The sequence below is a fragment of the Peromyscus leucopus genome, chromosome 8b, assembly GCF_004664715.2.
Source record: "Peromyscus leucopus breed LL Stock chromosome 8b, UCI_PerLeu_2.1, whole genome shotgun sequence".
Taxonomy (NCBI): Eukaryota; Metazoa; Chordata; class Mammalia; order Rodentia; family Cricetidae; genus Peromyscus; species Peromyscus leucopus.
Genome location: NC_051086.1, coordinates 9148197 through 9172918, shown reverse-complemented (window position 1 = coordinate 9172918; position 24722 = coordinate 9148197). Strand labels below are relative to the sequence as shown.

Genomic DNA, 24722 nt, shown 5'->3' with positions numbered 1-24722 from the left:
ATTTTATTTAAAAATTTTTGTTTTTATTTCTATTTCTATGTGTAAGTGTGTGTCTGTGTGAGTGCATGCCATGTTTGTTGGCTGTCAGGCTTTGGATCTTCTGGAGCTGGAGTCGCAGAGGATTGAGTCTCCTGTCGTGGATGCTGGAAACGGAGCTCAGGTCCTCTTCAAATTCAGTATGTGCTCTTAACCACTGGGCCATCTCTTCATCTCTCTGTAGCTCAACATACCATTGGGGTTTGGGTTTTTCCAATTTATCTTCCTGTTTTGGTAAGAATTCTTCCTTATTGGTAAAAGAGGTAAATTAAGCCAAGTGATTGATGGTGGCTCAAGTCCTTTTTAGATAGAGCGATTGTCACACGAATTGCTAAATGGTTTTATAATAAAAACCCAGAGCCAGATATTGGGGATTGAACTGGTCTTAACCGGACTGAATCGGTCTGAAACGGATTGAACCGGTCTGAACCGGAACAAGCCGGTCTGGACTGATCTGAGTGGGATCGAGCCAGTCTGGGACTCCAGGCCAGATCCCCACCAGAGAATTGCGGCAAATGCCTCGTTCGCTTCCTTAGCGACTTCCCTATTCGCTTGCATCCGTGCCTGGGAACTGCTCCTGTCTCCGAGTGACCGCAAACTTGGCTTTTCTCGCTCAGCGCCTAAGGCCGACTTGCCCTCGGCGGCCACCCAAGTCGGAAAGAAGCTCTCCAGTCCCAGGAAGTGACAGCGACACGCGCCTAGCTTCGAGGTGGTGGGCGTAGACCTGTACACACAGGGGAGGAGCCAGCGCGCGGCGGGGGCGGAGCTAGCATGTCAGGGGCGGAGCCAGTGCGGCGGGGGCGGGGCCAGCGCGGCGGGGGCGGGGCTAGTGTGTCAGGGCGGGGCCAGCGCGCGCCGGGGGCGGGGCCTCGCTCTAACGGACGCCAGGTGGGTCGCCCAGCCGGCTGTGTGGAAGTCGCCGCGCGTGAGCGGCGCCAGGCGGAAGCCGCCGAGCAGCCAGCCCTCCGGGAGCATCCGGTGAGCCGCGGCCCCGACGGCCTGCTGTGGTGCCCGGCCGCCCGGCCGCGCGGGGGCTCGCGGCAGTTCTGAGAGGCCACCCGCGCGTGTCTCGAGCACCTGGGTCCCGAAGGTTCACAGCGGAGCGCGCAGGCCCTGGCCTGTCAGGTGCCTGCGGGTCAGGACTCACTCCTTGGGGCCTTTTCTTCCCGCCGGGTCGCTCCCTCCCCGTCCGTTCTCCTCCAGTCAGCTCCTTCCCGGCCTGGTCCCTCCCCGCCAGTCCATTTCCTGTCAGGTGTCTCCCTGTCAGGGTCTGAGGACGTTGGTGTCCCAGGTCGCCTGGTCCCTTGAGGTCAGGTCCATACTGTGAGGTTCTATCCAGTCAGGCGCCTCACATGTGGAGGTGCGTGCTCCCCAGGTCCTCACCCTGCCAGGTCCCAGGTCAACAGTTAATCTCAGAGACAGGCTTTTGTAGTTTTCTTTCTTCCTTCCTTCCTTCGCCATATATATATATATATGCAGGCAGCAGGCAGCAAGGGAGAGCCCATTCCCCAAAACACACACCTCCTCCAACTATGCCATATCCCCTAATGTTTCTCAGTCAGTTCCACTAATTGGGGGGCAAGCATTCAAATATGTATTGCATGGCACATAAGATCCTGGAGAATACATCAGATATCAGGATAGAGTATGTATTATGAGTAAAACATACATGTATATGTATATTATATATGTATGTATTATGAGTAAAACACTACTTTCCCTGACCTAGAAATCCCATGTTCCACTTATTTTCCCTTACTCCTACCTGTATCACCCCCTGGTTATCACTGGCCTTTTTATTATATCCAGGATTTTGCCTTTTCCAGAATGACATACAGTTGGAATAATCAAAATACAAGTTAAAATACTGAATGAGGCTGGAAAGGTGGCTCAGTGAATGAGTGCTTTACTGTAAAAGGATGCAGATAAATTCGGATACCAACACCTACATAAAAGTGGGACATGGCTGCACTTCTGGGGGTTGGAAATGAGAGATCACCAGGGCTTAATAGTCATCGGCTACCCTGGCTTCAGTTTCATTAAGAGACTCTATTTTAAAGAAATAAGGCTGGCAAGTGGTGGTGGTGCATGGCTTTAATCCCAGCACTAGAGAGGCAGAGGCAGGAGGATCTCTTTGAGTTCTAGACCAGCCTGGTCTACATAGTGAGTTCCAGGATAGCCAGGACTACACAGAGAAACCCTGTTTCAAAAAAAAAAAAAAAGAAAACAAAGAAAAATAGAGGTGAGCTTCTTCCTCTGGCCTTCTTGTACACACCTGTACACACACATAATAATAATAATAATGATAATAATAATAATATAGAATTTATTTATTATGTATGTGTGCAGACATGGGGGTGCACTACGGATGTGTGGAAGTCAGGGAACAAGTTTTGGGAGCTGATTCCCTCCTTCCATCATGTGATTTCTGATGCTCAAACTCAGGTTGCCAGTCTTGGTACCAAGAGCCCTTACTCATTGAGTCATATTACTGGCCCCCTACATTTTTGTTTAAAATTTTTTTAATTAAAAAATTATTTTTATTTTATGTGCATTGGTGTTTTGCCTGCATGTATGTCTGTGTGAGGGTGTCAGGTTCCCTAGAACTGGAGTTATAGACTGTTGTGAAAAATCCCAGCACCCACATGGCAGCTCACATTTGAACCCAGGCCCTCTTGAGGAGCAGTCAGTGCTCTTCACTGCTGAGCCATCTCTCCAGCACCGCCCAAATTATAATTTTTTTTAAAAAGCAGTGATAGAAATCTAAACTGCCTTAGAAGGTTACTAACCCTTTCTTCTGTTTCCACACTGGGGGATTTTCAGGTGTGGTGGCCAGGAGGCCAACAATTTAAGAGTTTTTAGAAGAAAGGAAACTGTTTTCTTGCAGGAAAAACAAATCCTAGTCATAAAATATAGTTACAAAATGTGTAGTTTATGTCTAGAGGTTGCAAAGATACTCTGTATAGGACTAGCTTCATGGAGAAAACTTCCTTATAGTGGCCTCACTCAGCATCAACCTTTAGAATAAATTGGAAACCATAGGAAAGTCACCTCCAAGTTCCCTGGAAGCTTACTTTGCCTAGAATAGCAAGCTATAAACCTTACTTGTTTCTATAACTTAAATGCCGTAAACATAGTATTGGGTATCAACTAGAATTCTTATTTACCCAAAAAGTTAACTGTAACAGTATTATCTTCAAATTACAAACTGATTTTTTTTTAGAACTTGATTTAATTTAGTCTACAAATTAGTAGCAACTATGTGTGAGATCCTGTAGTACCTAGTCACTTGTGGTTACAAGAGAGGAAGAGCCAAGGCACAGCTCTGATCTCACGTGGCAGCCTTATAATGAGACAGAGCAAAGGAGAGATAGTAGGAAAGTCCTCTACTTGAGGCTAATGTAGAGGAGCCTGTCCTGAGGGGATTGGAAGGTTGTGACGGGGGAGGAGGAAAGAGGGAGCTGCTTCTACCAGACCCCACCCTTTGCTGGTCTGGGGAATGATGGCTGCAAGGACACTGGAGGGTGGTAGGAGGAGAGGTTGAGGCAGCAAAGGCTGTCAGCTGTGCACACTAGAGGCTATGACAAGGAGTCTGGACTTTATTCTCAATGCTCTGGAAAGGTTTAGAAAGCTTGGAAGTGACATGATCTACGTTTTGAAAGATTGTTCTGTCACGTGGAGAAGAGACAGATAGAGAGGATCAAGAATAGAAGCAGGTGAGTTCGAGGCCAGCCTGGGCTACCAAGTGAGTCCCAGGAAAGGCGCAAAGCTACACAGAGAAACCCTGTCTCGAAAAACCAAAAAAAAAAAAAAAAAAAAAAAAAAAAAAAAAAAAAAAAAAAAAAAAAAAAAAAAGAATAGAAGCAGAATATTGGGCAGAATGGGCTAGAGAGATGGCTCAATGGTTAAGAGCACTGGCTTCTCTTCCTGATTGCCTAGGTTTAATTCCCAGTACCCACATGGTGGCTCACAACTATCTATAACTCTAGTTCCAGGAGATCTGACACCCTCTTCTGGTCTTCTTTGGTACTAGGCACACAATGTTACACAGACATATATGTAGGCAAAACACCCATGCACGTTAAAAGAAAAAAAAGTTGGACATTAGTGTCACACATCTGCGATTCCAGCATTCTAGAGGCTGAGCGAGTGGATAAGAAATTTGAGGTTGTTGGGGTTTTTTAGTTGGGGCAGTGAGATGGCTCAATGGATAAAGATGCTTGCTGTGAAGCCTGATGAACTGAGTTCAATCTCTTGGACCCATGTGGTAGATGGAGAAAACTGACTCCCACTATGCATGCCCACCTCTCAATTAATTAATTAATTAATTAATTAAAAATTCAAAGCCAGCTTAGGATATATGGCCAGAACTTGGTGTGTGTGTGTGTGTGTGTGTGTGTGTGTGTGTGTGTGTGTGTGCGCGCGCGTGCGTGCGTGTGTGCGCGCGCGCGCGCGTTTTGGGGGAGTTGATCTATCCAAGACTGGCCTTGAACTCCTTGTTTTCCAGCTTCTACTCCCCAAATATTGATATCAAAGGTGCACATCACTATTATAAAGGAAAAGAAATACTAGCAAAGAGAAAATGCAGAGGAATGGCTTTTCTGGTGGGAAATTCTATGGTAGCTCCAGGGCATCAGTGTGACACCTAGTTTTCAGCCTGGTGAACAGTCATGACCCTGAAAAGAACAATCAGCCCATGTGGGCATAAACACAGACATGTACTTGCATGCATACACAAACATATTTGGGCTCACCAGCTTCATAAATTCAGCAAAGTTCTTCCCCATTTTCACTCAACCCCTCTGCTCACAGTTCATTTATTTAAGGCCCAGATCTGAATCCAACTGACTAAATTTCTCAAAATTTGACTATAGCCTAAAAATTAGAAAATCATTGACCTTCAGAGTTGACTGATGTCCTCAGATGACCTGTTAGCTAGACATCACCTCAGAACAAGCAGCTTGCTGCGTTCCATTTTCAGCAAGGTTAACAGAAGCCTCTCTTTTCACACCAGAGTAAAAGAACCCAGTAATTCAACATTCTCTGGAGGAAAGAAAGGGGCACGAAGTGTCTGGGCCAGGTCATACCATAAACAAAAGACCAGGAAGGTCCTGGAGAAACTGGCCCACATCAGACCGGTGGTCACCCCTTTAAAGCTGGAGGTGGGCTCAAGAGCTCAAGGAGGGCCATTTGGGAGACTTGGGTGGAAGCTCTGTCAGAGACAGTCGTAGTGTTCTGTCTCTGGTGGAGCCATAGCCCCCTAACAGTCACCAGTGGCGGCACTGCCCCACTGGAACCTTAAGCTGGCAGAGTCCCAGCACCATAGCTTCTTTCTTTCCATCCTCACTAAGACCTAGAGGTCCTGAGGCTTTGCTCTTAAGATGTCACTTCTGGCCCTGTATTTTTATTGTTTCTCCCTGAGACACCTGAGTAGGTTCAGGGCGTAGTTCTGGTGACCACCCTATAGCTCTAGCTCTTAATCTGATTCTTGACCTGAATCCCTATCACAAAATGCACATGTGAACAAATAAGGAAACAGGTTATATGCTGGGCTGTGGTGGCACGTGCCTTATATCGCAGCCCTGGGGAGGCAGAGGTAGGTGGATCTCTGAGAGTTCGAGGCCAGCCTGGTCTACATAGTGAGTTCCAGGACAGCCAGGACTGTTTCACAGAGAAACCCTGTCTCAAAAAAAAAAAACAAAAAAGAAAAAGAAAGAAAAGGAAGGAAGGAAGGAAAAGAAAGAAGGAAGGAAGGAAGGAAAGAAAAAAGAAAACAGGTTATGATGGTATCTTATGTGAGGACTAATTGTGCCTTGTCCTGGGGAGATGGCACTGGAGTTGGAGAAGAGGAGGCATTATAGCCAAGTGTGGTGACACATACCTTTAATCTCAGGGGCAGGAGGATCAGGAGTTCAGGACTGGGACCTCAAATAGTGATTTCAAGGCCAACCTGAGTTACCCAAGTCCCTGTCTCAAAAACCTAAAGGAAATATAGTTATAAATAGAAGTTGATAATGAATTATATAATATCTGAACTTACATATTTAACTATTTTGTGTGAAATTTATATTTTTCAAAGCACTCAGGTAGTGAAGTAAGTGATACTTTTTGTGGATAAACACTAAAGTGTGTCATCAATATACTTCAGATAGTGGGAACTGAAAGAGCTTCAAAGACATAATATCATGTAAGCCATTAAACCCTGCAGCTGCTAAGGGGGAGAACCCACTTAGTATATGCATATGTGGGTTTTTGTTTGTTTGTTTGTTTCCAAGACAGGGTTTCTTTGTGTACCCTTGGCTGTTGTAGAACTAGCTCTATAGACCAGGCTGGACTTGACCTGAGAGATCCACCTACCTCTGTCTCCTGAGTGCTGGCATTAAAGGCATGTGCAACCTTGGCCCAGCTTGCAGGTGGGTGCTTTAACACACAACCACCCACTAAATAATTTGTCTTCTCTGACCTCAAGTGTCTGGCTAAAATGCCATTTATAAAATTTAAAAATTATAAGATTTATAAAATGCCATTTATAAAATGCCATTTATAAAATGCCATTTATAAAATGGATTCATTTATAAAAAAAAGATTATTTATATTTATGTTTTGTCTGTACATCATGTATGTGACCAGTCCCTGTAGAGTCAGAAAAAAGTATTAGATCTTCTAAAGCTAGAGTTACAGATAAACTGCCTTGTAGTAGTTGGGAACTGAACTCAGGTCCTGTACAAAGAGCAGCAAGTGTTCCTGACTACTGAGCCATTTCTTTAGTTCCAGAACTCCTTTTTTATTTTTATTTTTGTGGGGTGTGTATGTGCAGGGTTTCCTTATGTAGCTTAGTTGGTCTCTAACTCTTGATTCTTCTGCCTGAGCCTGAATGCTGGAATTACGTGTGTGCCACCATGCTTTTGATGGATTCTCTAATAACTTTTTGAGGAGGCCAGTGAGATGTCTCAGCTGATAAAAATACTTGTAGACAAGCCTCATGACCCAAGTTCAATTCTAGGAACCTACATGATAGGAGAAAACCAGCTCCTACAAGTTGTTCTCTGAGCTTCACATGTGCATCACAGTGCATGTGCAACTCAACCAGAAAAAAAATGTAATAGCTGCTGAATGGGTGAATGGATAAGTGAATGTGTTTGGCAAGAATTTCAGAAAGTGAAATTGCATTATAAATTAGATAAGACCAGTCAGAAATGTAAGAAATTTAACACTTCTTAATCTCCAATTGTTTCTTCTGGGACTGGAAGGCCTGGGGTGCAAAAACCTGCTACATTGGATATTATTGAAAAGAACTGATGTCATTTCTTGAGAGCCTGTGAACATCCAGGCACATTGTGCACAGTTTCTAATTCTTACTGCAAGGTAGATAGTAGTCACATTTTAATGTGAGGACATAATTAGTGTCGTAATACATGACCACAAAATAGTGGTGCTGGGATGCAAAATCAGTTTTTACTAAGTCTACAAGCACCTGAAATACAAAATCCTTACAGGTGTCGGGGATACTTCCTGGTACTGAACAAAGCCTGGCATGAGGACATTCATAGAGTTAAAGATTCTGTATTGTTACTGTTCTGTTGCTGTGGTATAATATCATGCCAAACTGAGACTTGAAGAAAGAGTTTATTTTGGCTTATGGTTACAGAGAGATAAACAAGACGAGGAAGGCATGGTAGGCAGTAGGAGCAGGAACATTTCCAACATCCACACACAGGAAGCAGAGGGGGGAGGGGAAGGAAAAGTAGGGAAGGGGAAGGGAGAGATATAGACGGACGGATGGATGGATGGATGGGTGGACAGATGGATAGATGGACGGACGGACGGATGGATGAATGGGAGGGTAGGTAGGTGGATTGGTAAGTAGGTAGGTTGGTAGATAGGTAGGTATGTATGTAGATAATGAGAGAATAGGAAGAAGGGTGAGACTATAAAATTCCACCCTAGTGATGTACTTCCTCCAGCAAGACTCCATACTAGGGATCAAGTGTTGAACACATAAACCTATGGGAGACAGTTCTCATTTAAACTACCACAGAGGCTCTATTTTTTAACGTGATTAATCTCAAAGCAAAACAAAAAAGTGAAATCAAGTTGATCAGTTTGGTTGAATTTTTCAATTTTTACTAAAATAAAAACCTTTAAGCCGGGCGGTGGTGGCGCACGCCTTTAATCCCAGCACTCGGGAGGCAGAGCCAGGCGGATCGCTGTGAGTTCGAGGCCAGCCTGGGCTACCAAGTGAGCTCCAGGAAAGGCGCAAAGCTACACAGAGAAACCCTGTCTCGAAAAACCAAAAAAAAAAAAAAAAAAAAAAAAAAAACCTTTGGCTGGGGAGATGCTCAGTGGGTACAGTGCTTGCTGCACAAGCCTGAGGACCCGAGTTCAGATCCTAGCACACAGGTAAAAAGGGAGGCTAGGTCGCATGCCTAGCATTCCAGCACTGGGAGATGGAGACAAGAGGATCTTAGGGGCTGCTAGCCAGGCAGTCTGGCTACCAGTGAGCTCCAGATTGAGTGAGAGACCCCATCTCAAAAAAGGTGGAGAGTAACAGAGGAAGACACTCTAGTCAGCCCCTGGCCTCTGCAAACACATCACACACATGCATGCACTACAAACACACACACACACACACACACACACACACACACACACACACAGAGCAAAAAAGAAAAAAAAACACCCATAAACCCTTTTGTAATGATGATAGGAGGCACAAACAGCCATTTATTTGTTTTTGGTTTTGTTTTTAAGATTTATTTATTTTTTATGTATACAGTGTTCTGTTTGTATGTATGTCTGCACACCAGAAGAGGACACCAGATCTCATTATAGATGGTTGTGAGCCACCATGTGGTTGCTGGGAATTGAACTCAGGACCTCTGGTAGAGCAGTCAGTGTGGACTCTGAGCCACCTCTCCAGCCCCATTTTTTTTTTATTGGTGCTTTCTGTGTAGGGGTAGCACTGAGGTACAGTCAGGGGAAATGGTGCACACTTGTAGTCACAGGACTTAGGAAGCTGAGATGGGAAGATTGCTTGTACTCAGGAGTTTGAGGCTAGCCAGGGCAATGAAGGAAGTCCCTGGCTAAAAAAAAAAAAAAAAAAAAAAAAAAAAAAAAAAAATGGATAAAGACACACACATAAGCCAGGCAGTGGTGACTCACACCTTTAATCCTAGCACTTGGGAGGCAGAGCCAGGCAGATCTCTGTGAGTTCAAGACCAGCCTGGTCTATAGAGTGAGTTCAGGACAGCCAAAGCTGTTACATAGAGAAACCCTGTCTCAAAAAACAAAAATAAAGAGAGAGATATGAAAATATATGTGATGCCACCTCAGTCCTCTGGAACTTAGCAACTAGACACATCTAGAAAGGTGTTTAAAATGACTTTCCTCAAAAGTGTAAATAACTGTCAGAGTTGAGGTGTTTAGAGTTTTTCTGTATTTTTTTAATAAAATTAATTTTATTTTATTCTTTTACATATAGGAGTGTTTTACTGGATGTATGTGTGTGCACCATATGTGTGTGCCTGATAACCACTGAAGTAATAAGAGGGCACTGAATCCCATGGAAATGGAGTTACAGACAGTTGTGAGCTACCATGTGGGCACTGGGAATCAAATCCAGGTCCTCTGCAAGGGCAACAGATGCTCTTAACTGTGAGCCAACTCTCTAGCTTGTAGTTTTCTTTTTAAGGAGGGCCTGATGTTAATAAATATTTAAATTTTCAGATGGGATATTGACTCATCATTCACCTGAAATTCTAAGTTTATATGACACTAAAAATTGCTAAATTTTGCAAAGTTTTAGTGAGTGATAAATTGAAACTTAGCTAGATGTCTTAATTACTGTTCTATTGCTGTGGAGAGACATCATGACCAAGAAAACTTCTAAAAGAAAATATTTAAATGGGGGTTTTCTCACAGAGTTAGTCTATTTCCATCATGATAGGAATCATGGCAGCAGGCAGGCATGGCCCTGGAACAATAGCTGAGAGCTTACATCTGATCCACAAGTTGGAGGAGAGAGAGAAGGGGAAGGGTGAGCCAAAGAGAGACTGAAATTGGGCCTAGTGTTAGCTTTTGAAACCTCAAAGCCCTCTACCAGTGACACACCTCCTCCAACAAGGCCACACCCCCTAATCCTTCCTAAACAGTCCACCAACTGGGAACCAAATGTTCAAATATAAGAGCCTATGGGAGCCATTCTCATTCAAACCACCATACTAGGACACTTACAAAAACAATAAACAGCTGGGCGGTGGTGGCGCATGCCTTTAATCCCATCTGCAGTCCCAACAGTTAATTTTTTGTGTGTGTGTGTAGTGAGGTAGGGGTGTGGTCTCCATAGTAGAGGTGCTGAGGTCAGAGGACAACCCACTGCACTGTAATTGGCTTTCTCCTTCCACCATATGGAGTCCTGAGGCTAGAACTCAGGTTCTTAGGCTGGGGAGCAAGCCCCTCTACCAGACAAGCCATTCAAAGGCCCTGTTGTCGTTGTCATCGTGTGTGTGTGTGTGTGTGTGTGTGTGTGTGTGTGTGCGCGCGCGCGCGCGCGCGCGCACAAGACAACTTTTGGGAGTGAGTTCTCTCCTACTTCGTTGAGGTAGGATCTCTCTTGTTTCTGCCTAGCTAATACTCAAGGGCAGTCTGGAAGCTTTTAGGTGGTTTTCCTGTCTTGGGCTCCCATCTTGCCACAGGACTGTTGGGACTGCAGATGTGAACCCCATTTCTGGCTTTTTTACATGGGTTCCAGAGATGTAACTCAGTTGTCAACTCCTGTGGTGCTTTATCCAATAAGCCATCTCACCAGCCCTTGGACGTATTTTCTACAGGTTAAATCTGAATTAGTTATATTTCAACATTATAAAAATTTGCCAGGGGATATCTAGTGCTTCCTTAGCTAATTTTAACTTTTGGATTTTTAATTTTTGTTTTGTTTATTTTATTTTATTTTGATTTTTCGAGACAGGGTTTCTCTGTGTAGCTTTGTGCCTTTCCTGGGACTCACTTGGTAGCCCAGGCTGGCCTCGAACTCACAGAGATCCGCCTGCCTCTGCCTCCCGAGTACTGGGATTAAAGGCATGTGCCACCACCGCTCGACTGTTTATTGTTTTTGTTTTTCAAGACAGGGTTTCTCTGTGTAGCCCTGACTGTCCTGGAACGTACTCTGTAGACCAGGCTGGCCTCAACTCTCAGAGATCTGCCTATCTCTGCCTCCTGAGTGCTGGGATTAAAGGAGTATGCCACCATTTTAACACCTTTTTAACAATTTGTTTCCAATATTTAATGTATACATACAAATTATATTTCCTAAAACACAGATTTAAAGCATGGCAAGCTCCTTTGCATTGAAGAACTTCACTGCACTTTCAGATCTGCATCCAAATATGGCTAATCTGGTAGGTTTCCATTACTATTATTCTGACAGTCAAATTTGTGCTCATGAGACTTTATGTAGCAACTTTACATTATATCACCATTACTGATTCACTGGACAGATGTTTGTATAATTGACAAGTACACAGATACTCACTGAAGTTGTATAATTGTGAGAAATTAAATACTCCTAAGCTCTGTATTTATGTCAGCTAAATGTAAATTAAATTTCCTTTTATCTATAGAGTAGTAGACATAGGATTATAGATATGACTGGCAATTACTCAAAAAGGTGGCTCAGAGGACAAATGTGCTTATGTTAAGCTTGGGTACTTAAGTTTGATCGCTAGAACACATAAGGTGGAAGGAGAGAACCGACTCCTACGGGTTGTTCTCTGCCCATCATATGTTCACCATGCATGTGTGCACATATACACACATACACACTATAAATGTAATAAAGTCTTTTGTATTATCTTAATAATAAAATAACAAAATTAGTAAATGCTCAAATTTACCATTATAAAATTAAACTGTTTTCATTTAACAGTAGCAATTCTCTAAGAAAATTATCAAAATTTCTATTTTAAGTACTTGCAAACATGCTGCTCTGACCTTTTTTCTGAGATTAGGATCTCACCAGGTATCCCTAGCTAGCCTGGAACTCACTCTGTACACCAGACTAGACTCACAGAGATCTGTCTGCCTCTGCTTCCAGAGTGCTGGGACTAAAGGTATGCACCACACCCAGCTGTTTTTATGACTTTTGATGTGGAATTTTGGAGTAAAGATTCCTAGCATACTGAGCCTTATTTAAATAAAATCTGGATTGATAAAATGAAGCATTTATTATAAAATAATTACAAAATTACCATATTCTTTGTCCCTGAGTAGGTGTGTGTGTGTGTGTGTGTGTGTGTGTGTGTGTGTGTGTGTGTACCACCAGACTGACCTTAAACAAATTTTCCATTGTTCTTCCTGACTCAACCTCTGTGAATGCTGGGATTACAGATATGAACCATCAGGTCTGACTTCCAAGCAGTATGCTGTTTATCTGGCTTTTGCAAATCAGATTTCTTAAAATTAATAAACTTATATATAACATTAACACTTTGCAATGCAAAGTTTATTGATGTGAAAAAACCTTATAGTTTTCCTTGAAACAATTTGCTAATTGTTTTTTCTAAAAGGTTAAAAAGTTTTTTAAACTTTTATTTATTTTTATGTGTATGGATATTTGCCTGCATGTATGTCTGTGGACCACATGAGTTCCTGGTGCCTACAGATGCCAAAGGAGGACATTGGATATTTTGTAACTGGAATTACATACAAATGGTTGTAAAACACCATGTGGGTGTTGGAAATTGAACCCAGGTCCTCTGGAAATACAGCCAATGCTCTTACCCACTGAGCCAACTCTCCAGCCCAATTAGAAAATTTTATTCAAGTTTTCTATTAGTATGTTTCTCCAACAAAATTCAGTAAGATGTGCATGTATATGGAATTTAAGAAATAATATCAGTGTGTGTAAATATAAGATGGCCAACTGTTCAGCTAGAATGTGATCATCTTAAAGTTAGAGTGTATTTGACTTATTTTTATTTTATGTCTATGGGTGTTTTTGCTTGAATGTATGCCTGTGTACCACATGTATGCAGTGCCTGTGGAGGTCAGAAGAGGGGATCAGATCCTCTGGAACTAGTTACAGACAGTTGTTAGCCACCATGTGGGTGCAGTGAATGGAACATATCTTTTTCAAGAGCAGCATGTGCTCTTCATGGCTGATTCTCTCTCCCTGACTGTATTTTAAATATCACAAATTATTGCAAGGTTGAAAATAGTTGCTAGGATTCTTCATTAAAGTTTAATTTTTTTCCTTTCAGAAAGATACTTTTATTTCTTTTTTGTTTTTCTAGGCTACTTTTATTTCTTTTTTCTTTCTTTTTTTTTTTTTTTTTTTTTTTTTTTTTTTTTGGTTTTTCGAGACAGGGTTTCTCTGTGTAGCTTTGTGCCTGTCCTGGATCTCGCTTTGGAGACCAGGCTGGCCTCAAACTCACAGAGATCCGCCTGGCTCTGCCTCCCGAGTGCTGGGATTAAAGGCGTGCGCCACCACCGCCTGGCTACTTTCATTTCTTAAAGCATGGTTTTTAATATTTAATTTTTTTTCTTTCTTTCTTTTTTTTCAAGGCAGGGTTTGTTTGTGTAGACCAGGCTGGCCTCCAAGGCAGATTCACCTGCCTCTGCCTCCCAAGTGCTGGGATTAAAGGCATGCACCACTGCCACCTGGCAATATTTAATTTTTCTTTAGCATTCACTGAAGAGAACGTTAAAACTTTTGAGGAGACATTAGTATCTCCAAGATTTAAGGTCTAGAATTTTAAGATTTAAGTTAGTGGAAATATCTAAGTTTGTTACAGTCTATATTATTGCCCAACATATTTGGAATAAGAAGCTAAGCAGGCAGGTAGTAGTGGCTAGTGCCTTTAATCCCAGCACTCAGGAGGCAGAGGCAGGCAGATCTCTGTGAGTTTGAAGCCAGCCTGCTCTACATAGTGAGTTCCAGGACAGCCAGGGCTACACAGAGAAACTGTATCTTGAAGAGAAAAACAAAAAGAAAAGAAATAAAGGAAGAAAGAAAGAAAAAAGAAGGAAGGAAGGAAGAAAAGAAGGAAGAAAGGAAGGAAGGAAGAAAAAGAAAAAGAAAAAAGAAGCAGCAGCAGCTAAGCAGCTTTATGTTAGAAAGCCCCATGCAAAGGAAGGCTTTGAAGTCTATGGCAAATTAAATTGCATTATACATGTGTTTGGATAATTCAGTAAAGATTGATAGCTCCCTCTAGTGATTGAAAATAAAGTAGAAACATTAAGTAAATGATTATATTTCTAATAGCAGTTAACTGTCTCATTACTTTGTACTATTCCTTGGAGAATTGAATATTTATGAAGATTGTTAGATGTTTGTCTGGGATAAATGCATTTAAATATTTCCTAGTCAAAAATGTTTGTCAGAGCTGGTAAAACATAACAAGTCCATGAAATTAAATTGACCATCTCCATCCGTGTTTAATATTGGTCTTCTCTACTCTTTTGTTTTCCAGAAAATAATCGCTATAGTTATTGGGAAAACAGATGTCAAAGGCTTTCCAGACAGAAAAAGCTGAGTTCTATTTAACTCTTTCTTAATTTTTTTCATTAAGTATGGCTTACGACTGCTACAAAGTATGTTTAACTGGCTATATTTTCTAGTATGTTTAATACCTTAAGAGCAATGGCCAGGCCTTCTACATGTATGGTCATACTCAATTCAAGGCTGTGTATGTATAAAGACAGATAATATTTTCAATGATTTAATGTGATATTCTCCAACAATATTTTAAAGGCTTTAGCAATATAGTTAATTAAATTTACCAATTCATTAATTTGTAGTTTCATATTACCAGATACAATGGTGTCTAAGAGTATGAACTTGGAACTAGATTTACTGGTCTTAGTCACTAAGTTATCTAAGATCTTTCCTACATTCACCCATGAAGAAGGAATCCAGCAGACACAAAAGTTAAATGATTCTTTTTTTATTCTGAGACACGGTCCCACATAGGTAGCCCTGGCTGTCCTGGACCTCACTCTGTAGACCAGGCTGGTCTCAAACTCATAGAGATCCTCCTGCCTCTGCCTTCCAAGTGCTGGGATTAAAGAAGTGTGCCTCTACGCAGGGCCTATTCAGATGCTTCTAATGACACTGTCCAGTGGACCTGTGGGTCACCTCCACATTGGGTAGAGGTGTCAGAAGGACAAGGCTGAGAGGACAGTGGTCACATGGAACAACAACAGGAGACAGAAGACTTGGTCTTGGTGGCGAATGTCTGTAATCCCAGCACTTGGAAGGCAGCGGCAGATTTAGGTTTTGTTTTTAAATTTATTTGTTTTATGTGTTTGAGTGTTTTGTCTGCATGTGCCTGGTGCCTGAAGAGCCCAGAAGAGGATGTCCAATGCCCTGGGACTGTAGTTACAGATGGTTATGAGTCCCTTTGTGGGTCCTGGGAACTGAACCCAGGTGTCAGATCCCCTGGAGACTGAATTACAGGTGGTTGTGAGCTGCTAGATGTGGGTGTTGAGAACTGAGCCCTTAACTGCTGAGCCATCTCTCTAATCCCTCTTTTTTTTTTTTTTTTTTTTTTGGTTTTTCGAGACAGGGTTTCTCTGTGTAGCTTTGCGCCTTTCCTGGGACTCACTTGGTAGCCCGGGCTGGCCTCGAACTCACGGAGATCCGCCTGGCTCTGCCTCCCGAGTGCTGGGATTAAAGGCGTGCGCCACCACCGCCCGGCGCTCTAATCCCTCTTATATTACTTTTTAAATTACCAAAAGCAACAGAAAAAAAAAAAAAAAAAAAAAAAAAAAAAAAAGTCCTTGCTGCCCTCTAGTGGTGCTTTAGTTGCACACAGATTGTTTTGAAACAACTATTTAGGTATGAATTATGACTTTGGTTAAAGCTTTTCCTAATCTTGTTGGGCCTCCCCTATGAAATAATAACCAATTAGGGTTTTGTGACTATAACAGTTGGAAAACAGGAAATCTAAGCTAACATCTGGACTGTTCAGGTCTACATGTTACTTTCTTTTGCATACACAGGTATGGGAAGGAAAAGGGCCATAGTGAGATCTAACTACCATGACTGCTTATTACACTGTACTTGGAAATGCATGAGAGCATAGTGTAATATAGAATGTACATTAGAGGATGACTAAGTAATCAAGAAGATCTCTGAAAGTCCAAGACCAGTCTGCTCTACCCTAGCTCACAAACAAAAACTAAAGTAAATAAAGCAGGGACTATGTATAGGAAATAACATTTCTACCATTTTAAATATTTTATCACCATCATCATTATTATTTTGTTGGGTAATCATTTGTTCAAAGTCACATTTACCTGAAATATAAAAGCATTGGTTTTTCCTCAGATATTGGATCAGAAAGATACACTTTCAGTTTCACCATCCGTGACTCACCAGACCATTTTGTGAATGTATCCTCCTGGGGCAGTGAAGATTATATCAGGCCACTGTCTGAGAGCTTTAAAGTTGGTGAGTGTGGTAAGTAGGCATTAGTTTGCTTGTTTGGGTTTTTGTTTGTTTGTTTGTTTGTTATTCTTTTTTTACTATTTTATTTTATAATTAATTTTTTTGTTTCTTATTCTTTTTTATTATCGTTTGGTTGGTTTTTAAGAGAAAGTTTTTCTGTGCATGGTGGTACACATCTTAAATCTCAGCACTCAGGAGGCAGAGGCAGATGGATCTCTATGAGTTTGAGGCCAGCCTGGTCTACATAGCAAGGTTCAAGCCAGCCGCTGTTATACAATGGGACCCTCTCTCAAAAAACCAGCAGGGGTGGGGGAGGGGAGGAGGGGGGAGAGAGACAGAATGAAGCTCCCTTGGTCACTTACTTTGAACAAGAGGCAGTTCTCTTGCCTCAGCCTCCCAGTGCTGAGATCACAGGCCTCTGCTACCATGTCCAGCAGCACTTTAAAAATGTTCCTCTTACAGTATTATTATTGCGGTAAGTTTTTGGCTGAGTGGAGTCACAGAAAAGTAAAATTCAGTAATTCTGATCCTTATCAAAAAAAGCCAGTGTTAGGCTTAGATGCAAGATTGTAAACCATCAGTATCGAACTTCTGCCCTCCGGGGTCCTCCCATTGTGCTGTAAGCCTGTAATTAAGACCTCCTACCCCCTTCAAGAAATGACATTCGACATTTAAAATTAAATATATATATATATATATATATATTTGAATGAATACTGCGAATATAATCTATGAATACCACAAATGTGATTAATATCATGAGTGTAATTTAAAAAATAAATAAATAAATAAAAAAGAACATTTGATTGGGAAAAAAAAGCCAGTGTTAGAAGGCATGCTTTCTGAATGTTTCCTGGTACATGGTAAGTGATACTTACACTAGATGATATTTTGCCATCTTTTGATTATTTCACGTTCCAACTTGCCTCAACCCCGTAATTATTATTATAATCACATATCTTTCTATAGGCATATCCTAGGCCAATAGTTATCTATACTGTAGCGTTGGGAACAAGATTTTGTTGGGTCTCACCTATGGAATAACACCCATTAGTTTGTTGTGAATGTTAAGGAAGGGGACGAGGATAAACTTCACCACTTGGTAGATGACAACTCCAGCCCAGACGAGCAATAAGAAAGCGTGTGCTCCAGTTCTCCTGTTTGTCAGGAAAAGGGGAGGGAAGAGCAGTACAGTAATCAAGCCATTCTTTTCCAGTGCTGCAGGACCAAACACACATTACACACGTCAGTTAAGAGGTGCTGGACTCTATGCACTTAACCATGTGTGTTCCAGGGAATGGACAGTCTCTCCTGAGTTGAATAATGTTGTCGAATGTGTGAACTATGAAGACAGAAAACTTTGAAAACTTCATGGGCCTAGTACAATTATAATTCCTTGAATGAATGAACACCCATGTCTAGAGAGAGGAATTTCCCTATTAAATGTTACAGGTTGACGGTTGTGAGGATAATAAAATAAAGGATTGTTTGTGAAGTTAGATGTGGAGTAAAAGTCAAGTAAACATTTGTTTTTTTGAAGGGCATGTTGTAACCAAATCAAATGTTGGATACAAGAAAGTCAATAAAGTAATATTAGTAAGGGTCATCTGTTGAGACTTAAAACACAAATTCCTGGAAATGTTATGTGGAATTGAATCGATGACTACATTTCAGGAGCCCTTTTCTCCTAGTGACATGGGAAGATGCCTGTGGAGGATGGAACCATGGTTTGAGGGTCATTGTTGTGCCCACTTAGCTCTCATTAATCTTCTGATGATTTTGTGATGGTACCATACTTTGCCCTCTGTTTTTTAGTGATAATTGAAAATCCCCTGATCCAAAGAAAGGAGACAGAAAGAGAAGAAAAGTTCAGCCCTGCAACTCCTAGGTAATATCTTTCCAGTACAGAGAGTAACAATCTTTGTGCTAGAATGATAATATTAATAATTTTGTGGAAAAGTTATTTTTCCAGTTATTTAATATTAGTAATTTTGTAGAGAAGCAGAAATCTTCAGAAGTTACTCTATTTCAATTTGAAAAAATGAGTTGAAGCCGGGCGGTGGTGGCACACGCCTTTAATCCCAGCACTCGGGAGGCAGAGCCATGGGGATCTTTGTGAGTTCGAGGCCAGCCTGGTCTACAGAGCGAGATCCAGGAAAGGTGCAAAGCTACACAGAGAAACCCTGTCTCGAAAAAAAAAATGAGTTGAATTCTCACTTAGAATATTTATCCTTAAGATAAATGGCATAATTTATAATTTTTATAATCACAAAAGTTAATTTTATCTTGATCCTGAGGCTACCAAAATCCATGGGTGCTCAAATCCCTTGCTCACAGCTTAAACACATCCTCCTCTATAGCTGAAATCATCTCTACCTGTAACACCTAATGTCCTTTAAGGGCTATGTGAGTAGTTACACTGTATTTTTATTAGTTATAGTATTTTATTTTTTCTGAAATATTTGATACATGATTGTGTGGGTCTGTGAATGCAGAATTTTCAGATATGGAGTATCGTGCTTAGATTTGTAAAAACAAGACTCCAGTTACAATTTAAACTAAACAATTGAAGGGGCTGGAGAGATGGCTCAGCACTTAAGAGCACTTGCTGCTCTTGTAGAGGACTTGAGTTTACATTAGGCAGCTCACAGCAGCCTGTACTTCTAGCTCTGGGGAAGCTGATGCCCACTTCTGGCCTCTGTGGACACTACAAACACATAAATATACTCCCACAGACAAAAGCACATACATACAAATAAAAATAAATCTTAAAAAAATCACTAAACAGGAGATGATAAATGCTGGAATATATATAATATCGTATCAGGCTCTCATTCTACTCACACACCCTCCTTTATCTTAGGCCAGGTTTCCTGGAAGGAGAACTTGAGAGGAAGATTCTTTACAAGTGGCCTATTGAGGGAGGGCTCTCAGGAGAACCCTGCAAGAATGGGGTTAGGGGCGGGGGAGCTGCAGCTGGAACTCAGGAGAAAGCTCAGGAGTGTGCCTGTCCCCTCGGAGCAGGACCCTATGGGGAGGATCAGAGATTTTGTACCCTGAATTATCCATTACCTACAGTCCATCCCTCATTAACCCTTCCAAATAATGCTGGGGTAAGGAGTCAGGAGGAAGCCTCACTCCAAGGTGATCCTGTGCCAGCTAACTCCATGCTGCTCTATAAATGGCTCTGGCTGAGTATGGCAGACTATGGCACAGACACCTGCTCTTCTGACCTCCACTCATGCTTGTCTCTGCAGACACTGAGGATTTTCCTTTCCATGAACACCTGGACTCACTGCACTAAGATCCGCTCAGCTTTCTTGTCCCTCTGCAGAGAACATTCTCCTATCTACTTGAATATTGGCTTCTCTGGGTTATCAGTGTCTCAGCTGGAATGTTACCTCATTTGACCCTCTCATGCATAGAAGCCCTTTCAGTAACTCACCAAGACGTTCCTCCCCACTCTTAGCATTGTAATCCAGGTCACATTCTGAGATGGTTTGATTTATTGTTCTTATGATCCCTGCTCATATATATGAGCTTCATGAGATTAAGTGTATCTTGTATTCTGTTCTCCCCATTCCTAGATTAGAGAAAGGCACATAATCGATTCTTAGTAAATATGTATGGGAGGTTGGAGGGACACATTTGACAGACCCAACAAATGTGAAACCTCCTGGCATTTTCCAGAATATCCAGAATCATTAACTTTTAGGTTGGGCAATAGGAAACTGCTGGCATTCAACACATTTTCACCTAAAATAGAAGTTTCATAGCTAATAATCTGGCATAGGTGGAATACAGAGTGGGTGAGGAAAGGGAGAAGCAGAAATACTTCTCAGATGAAATTCACTTCTTAGGGATGAGTAAGAACAGAAAGTCTTTTTTTTTTTTAGATTTATTTATTTATTATGTACACAGAAGAGGGTGCCAGATCTCATTACAGATGGTTGTGAGCCACCATGTGGGTGCTGGGAATTGAACTCAGGACTTCTGGAAGAGCAGTCAGTGCTCTTAACCTCTGAGCCATCTCTCCAGCCCCCAGAAAGTCTTTTATCTGGGGAATAATGTCCTATTCTGTAGTCTAGGAAGATCAATTTGACTGTAATGTGGAGGGTGAGTCACAGAGGAGATGAGTCAGGAGACAAGGGCAATGATTTGGAGAAGTGATAGTGTGAATGACTAAGGCAAAGTAGGAAGGAGGGACTGGACCAGAGCTCTGTGGAGGAGGGTTTGTCAAGACTTGTGAAAGCTTGATACAGGGAAATGGGAACCCCAGGTCCACTACACTGTGAGAGTTCTAAATCTACTTCACATACAGCACTACAGAAGTAAGCAAAACGGAATTCTTGACCCCAGGTACTTAGGTAAAGCAATCAATCATAAAAGAAATAATGATGGCTGGCCAGTTAGCTCAGTTGGTTAGAGCATGGTGTTAATTATGCCCAGGTTGAGGGCTTGATATGGGGCTAGAGAGATGGCTCAGTGGTTAAGGGCACTGGTTGCTCTTTCAGAAGACCTGAGTTCAGTTCCTAGGACCCACACTGGGGCTGACAGCCATATAACTCCACTTCCAGAGGATCTAATACCCTCTTCTGAATTCTACTGGTACAAGGCACACATGTGATACACAGACATACATGCAGAGGGAAAAATGCACACATAAAATAAATAAATATTTTAAAAAAATGAAACCTCAGGCTTTTATAATCTTAAGCTTTAGAGTAATTTTTTATCCTGTTTAACAGAAAAGGAATCTGCAGCTTCAAGTCTTAGGCAAGGTCCTACAACTAGTATGATTAGAACTCACAGAAAAAAAAATAATTCTCAATATATACTCTTAATTAAAAGAACATTATTTCACTGAAGAAATATTTAAAGACTGATATAAAAATGCATTCTATAGAAAAAATATTTTATAGTATTATTTGATGTTTTTAGGAGTAAAAATATAGGGGCTGGAGAGATGGCTCAGCTCTTCCTGAGGCTTTGAGTTCAATTCCCAGCGCCCACATGGTGACTCATACCATCTGTAACTCCAGTCCCAAGGGATCTGACCTCTCTTCTGGACTCTACAGGCACTGCATGCACATAGTTCACAGACACAGATTTAGGTAAAACATTCTTACACATAAAATAAAAACCTCACAAAAATTTAATAGTAAAAATATAACTTTCTTAGTGCACTTTAAATTCTAACAAAAGTAACTGAATGTAATTTTTGTTTTATTTTTTAAAACAGGGTCTGCTTTTACAATTCAGGCAGGCCTGGAATTCCCTACCTATACCATGGTGGCCTTGAACATGTGTTAGTCCTTCTGCAAATTAGACCTGCTTCCCAAATGCTGGGATTACAAATGTGGGCTCCCACACCTAGCTATATAATTTAATGTGAACCAAAGTATTGTTTTAATTAACAATAATGTGCTGGCTTTTGTGTTTTCCTCATTTAGCAACTGGAAACTATTGCTCAGTGAGAATCACTCAATGGTGAAAGTTTGTTCCCCTTATGAAGTGGATACCAAGTTACTTTCTTTGATACATTTGCCTGTTAAAGAATCTCGAGATTATTACTCTTTGGCTGACATTGTTGCAAATGGACACGGTCTTGATGGGAGGATTATTAATGTGCTTGCAGCCGTGAGATCGGTAAGTCAGAAAATCAGTAAGTTAAAACCTTAGCAAACCTGATTTATGTTTAGAATGCGGTAAGCACCAGATGGGACAATTTTTTCTCTTTACCTTGGTAGTAAGTTGAATTAAGAAAATAACATTTCTCATTATAAGGAAATTATCATTTTATCTGTGAATCACTAACAAAATAAAATCATACTTGATTGCTAATTGCAGCATGCACTATTATATTTATAAGTGATCTATTAGGTATATGAAAGTTTTGTATACTGGGTTAAACAAAGACATAAATAAATAAAAAGGATAAACTTGTTGACATGAACAGCCATAATGTTCTTCAGACAAGTCAAGGACTCACCTGTGTGCGTGTGTCCTCAGAGTGGCTCAGATGGAGGGGGTGGGGAAGACCTAGCAGACTGCAGTGGGAGCTGCTGTGGTAAGGTGCTGGTGAGCAGCAGAGCACAGTGCCCACACAAGTCAGGAGTTAGCACAGCTTCTGTACATCAGCATCTGTCTCAGTAACTGTGACGAGCTCTGAGTTTAGAGTTGAACAGACAAAGGCACTACAAAAAATTAAAGGTGGACCTCAAAAGTATACTTTGAAGGACTGGGAGTGTGGCTCCATGTACACCCAATCCCCACCCCCAAAAAGTAAACCTTCACAAAAATATAGCACATGCAGAAAATTGTTGTTTAGGATAGAGAATCTGAGACTCTATAGGACAATCTTGAAATTTAGGCAAAATCACTCTCTGGGCCATTTCAGACAACCATTAGTTGTTTCCTCAAAGTCCTTTAATAATGTTATCATTTGCATGTAAAACCTCGAAACAGCTCCCCTCACCCCCATGAGCATGGCACCCTCTTTTGTACGTCATATCACCCCTTTTATGCCTTTTAGCCCCCCATTTGACTTGTCAACCCCAATGTCAGTATTTTACTTACTCCCTTGTTATGGCTGACCTCTCCTAGCCTCTGGCCTTAAGTTTCTTCTGACCTTCTTTTGAAGATCCTGTTTCATGGAGCCTTTGCATTTTTCTTCAGGTATTTCCCACAGTGCTCGATCTAGCCCATAAGTGCAGCAGTGATAGTAGCTTAGAAATGGGTCAAATGACATTTTTTAGGCCTTCCCATGAGGCCACCAGAGATACCTTCTCTCTCTCTCTCTCTCTCTCTCTCTCTCTCTCTCTCTCTCTCTCTCTCTCTCTTATTTATTCATTCATTTAGTTAGCTAGTTAGTTAGAGTTTTTTGTTTGTTTCTTTGTTTTTGGGTTTGTTTTGTTTTGTTTTGTTTTTTTGACAGATTCTCTCTGTGTAGCCCTGGCTGTCCTGGAACTTGCTATGTAGATCAGGCTGGCCTCAAACTCAAAGATCTCCACCTGTTTCTGTCTCTCAAGTGCTGGGAGTAAAGGTTTGCACTACTACACCCGGCTTTATGTATTAGAATCAGTACCTTGCTATGTAGCTCAGGCTGGCCTTGAACTGAATGACAATCCTGCCTCAGTCTTCCGAGTGCTGGAATGATAGTTGTCTACCACTGCACCTGGCTGTCCTGGTATCTTGACAAATAATTTTTATTCATCTACCTTTGAGCACAGACCTCTGTATTCTCTCTTCAAAGTGTCCAAATTTACAAGGCTAGCTAAGTACACCTAGTTTAGGCAGAAAGTACATTCAGATAATCAGATATTTATTAATGATTCTTTCCTTGTTAATATTTAGAATTTCATGGTCAAAGGGAAACTATTTGATTATATTTAAGTACCTCCACAACTGTAGGAGAGGAACAATAATTTTCTTCAATTTCTAAGGTTGGAGAGCCAAAATACTTTACAACTTCAGACCGAAGAAAAGGCCAGAGGTGTGAAGTTAAACTCTTCGATGAAACAGAGCCTTCTTTCACAATGACATGGTAATCTCCCACATCTGTCACTAACTGCAACATCCTGTTCTTATCATTGAGACAGAAAACTATCATTTTTATTAAAAAAAAAAAAAAAGTTGTATCAAGAGGTATAATAAGAAGAGATGAGCAACACTTGAAAAAGCAAACTTCTTTCTTGAAGGCTGACATTTTTCTATATGCAACCTTAGATGGCATAGATTCACTTAGAGGTACTCCACTGTGATAAGTTTTATTATTCTGCTTCATAACAAATAGTGTTGCTTTATTGGGGTCCACTGATGAGGAGTAAGTCAAACTTTTTGAGATTCACTGGTACCCTGGAGAATAGGCTATACCTAAAGTCTTGAAGATTATGATTCCTGATGCCTCTGTCTGCAAGTGCCATTACCTATCAAGTCCTCTGAGCTGTGTATCCGTTTGGGAGACACAACTGTAGTGGTTAGAAGACTTGACTTTGAAGATTGTAGGCCTTGAATCATTCAGTTCTAAGTAACCAAGTGCTGGGCAAATAAAGGACTTGTGGAGTAGATGTTAGAGATTAGTACATGCTGGAAACCACATTCTTGCATAAGTGTTAAGGATGATGTCTTGGGCCTTGGGGATGACTTGGCCCAGTAAAGACACGTTCCAAACAAACCTGGCAACTCAAGTTTGATCCCCAGAATCCACATAAAGGTAGAAGGAGAAAACTGACCCTAT

The 24722-nt window shown here is 41.3% G+C and overlaps 1 protein-coding gene across 1 annotated transcript in view; it reads left to right on the top strand.

The window, feature by feature from the left end:
- Positions 1-907: 907 nt before the first annotated feature.
- Positions 908-24722, top strand: part of Meiob (meiosis specific with OB-fold) — a 50751-nt gene continuing 26936 nt past the window's right edge. The window contains exons 1-7 of the mRNA XM_028854697.2: positions 908-1014; positions 11355-11432; positions 14505-14562; positions 16364-16495; positions 18299-18371; positions 21937-22132; positions 23929-24029. Of these exons, the coding sequence (XP_028710530.1) occupies positions 11364-11432; positions 14505-14562; positions 16364-16495; positions 18299-18371; positions 21937-22132; positions 23929-24029 (629 nt within the window). The 5' untranslated portion in view covers positions 908-1014; positions 11355-11363. The remainder of the gene's footprint in view (positions 1015-11354; positions 11433-14504; positions 14563-16363; positions 16496-18298; positions 18372-21936; positions 22133-23928; positions 24030-24722) is intronic.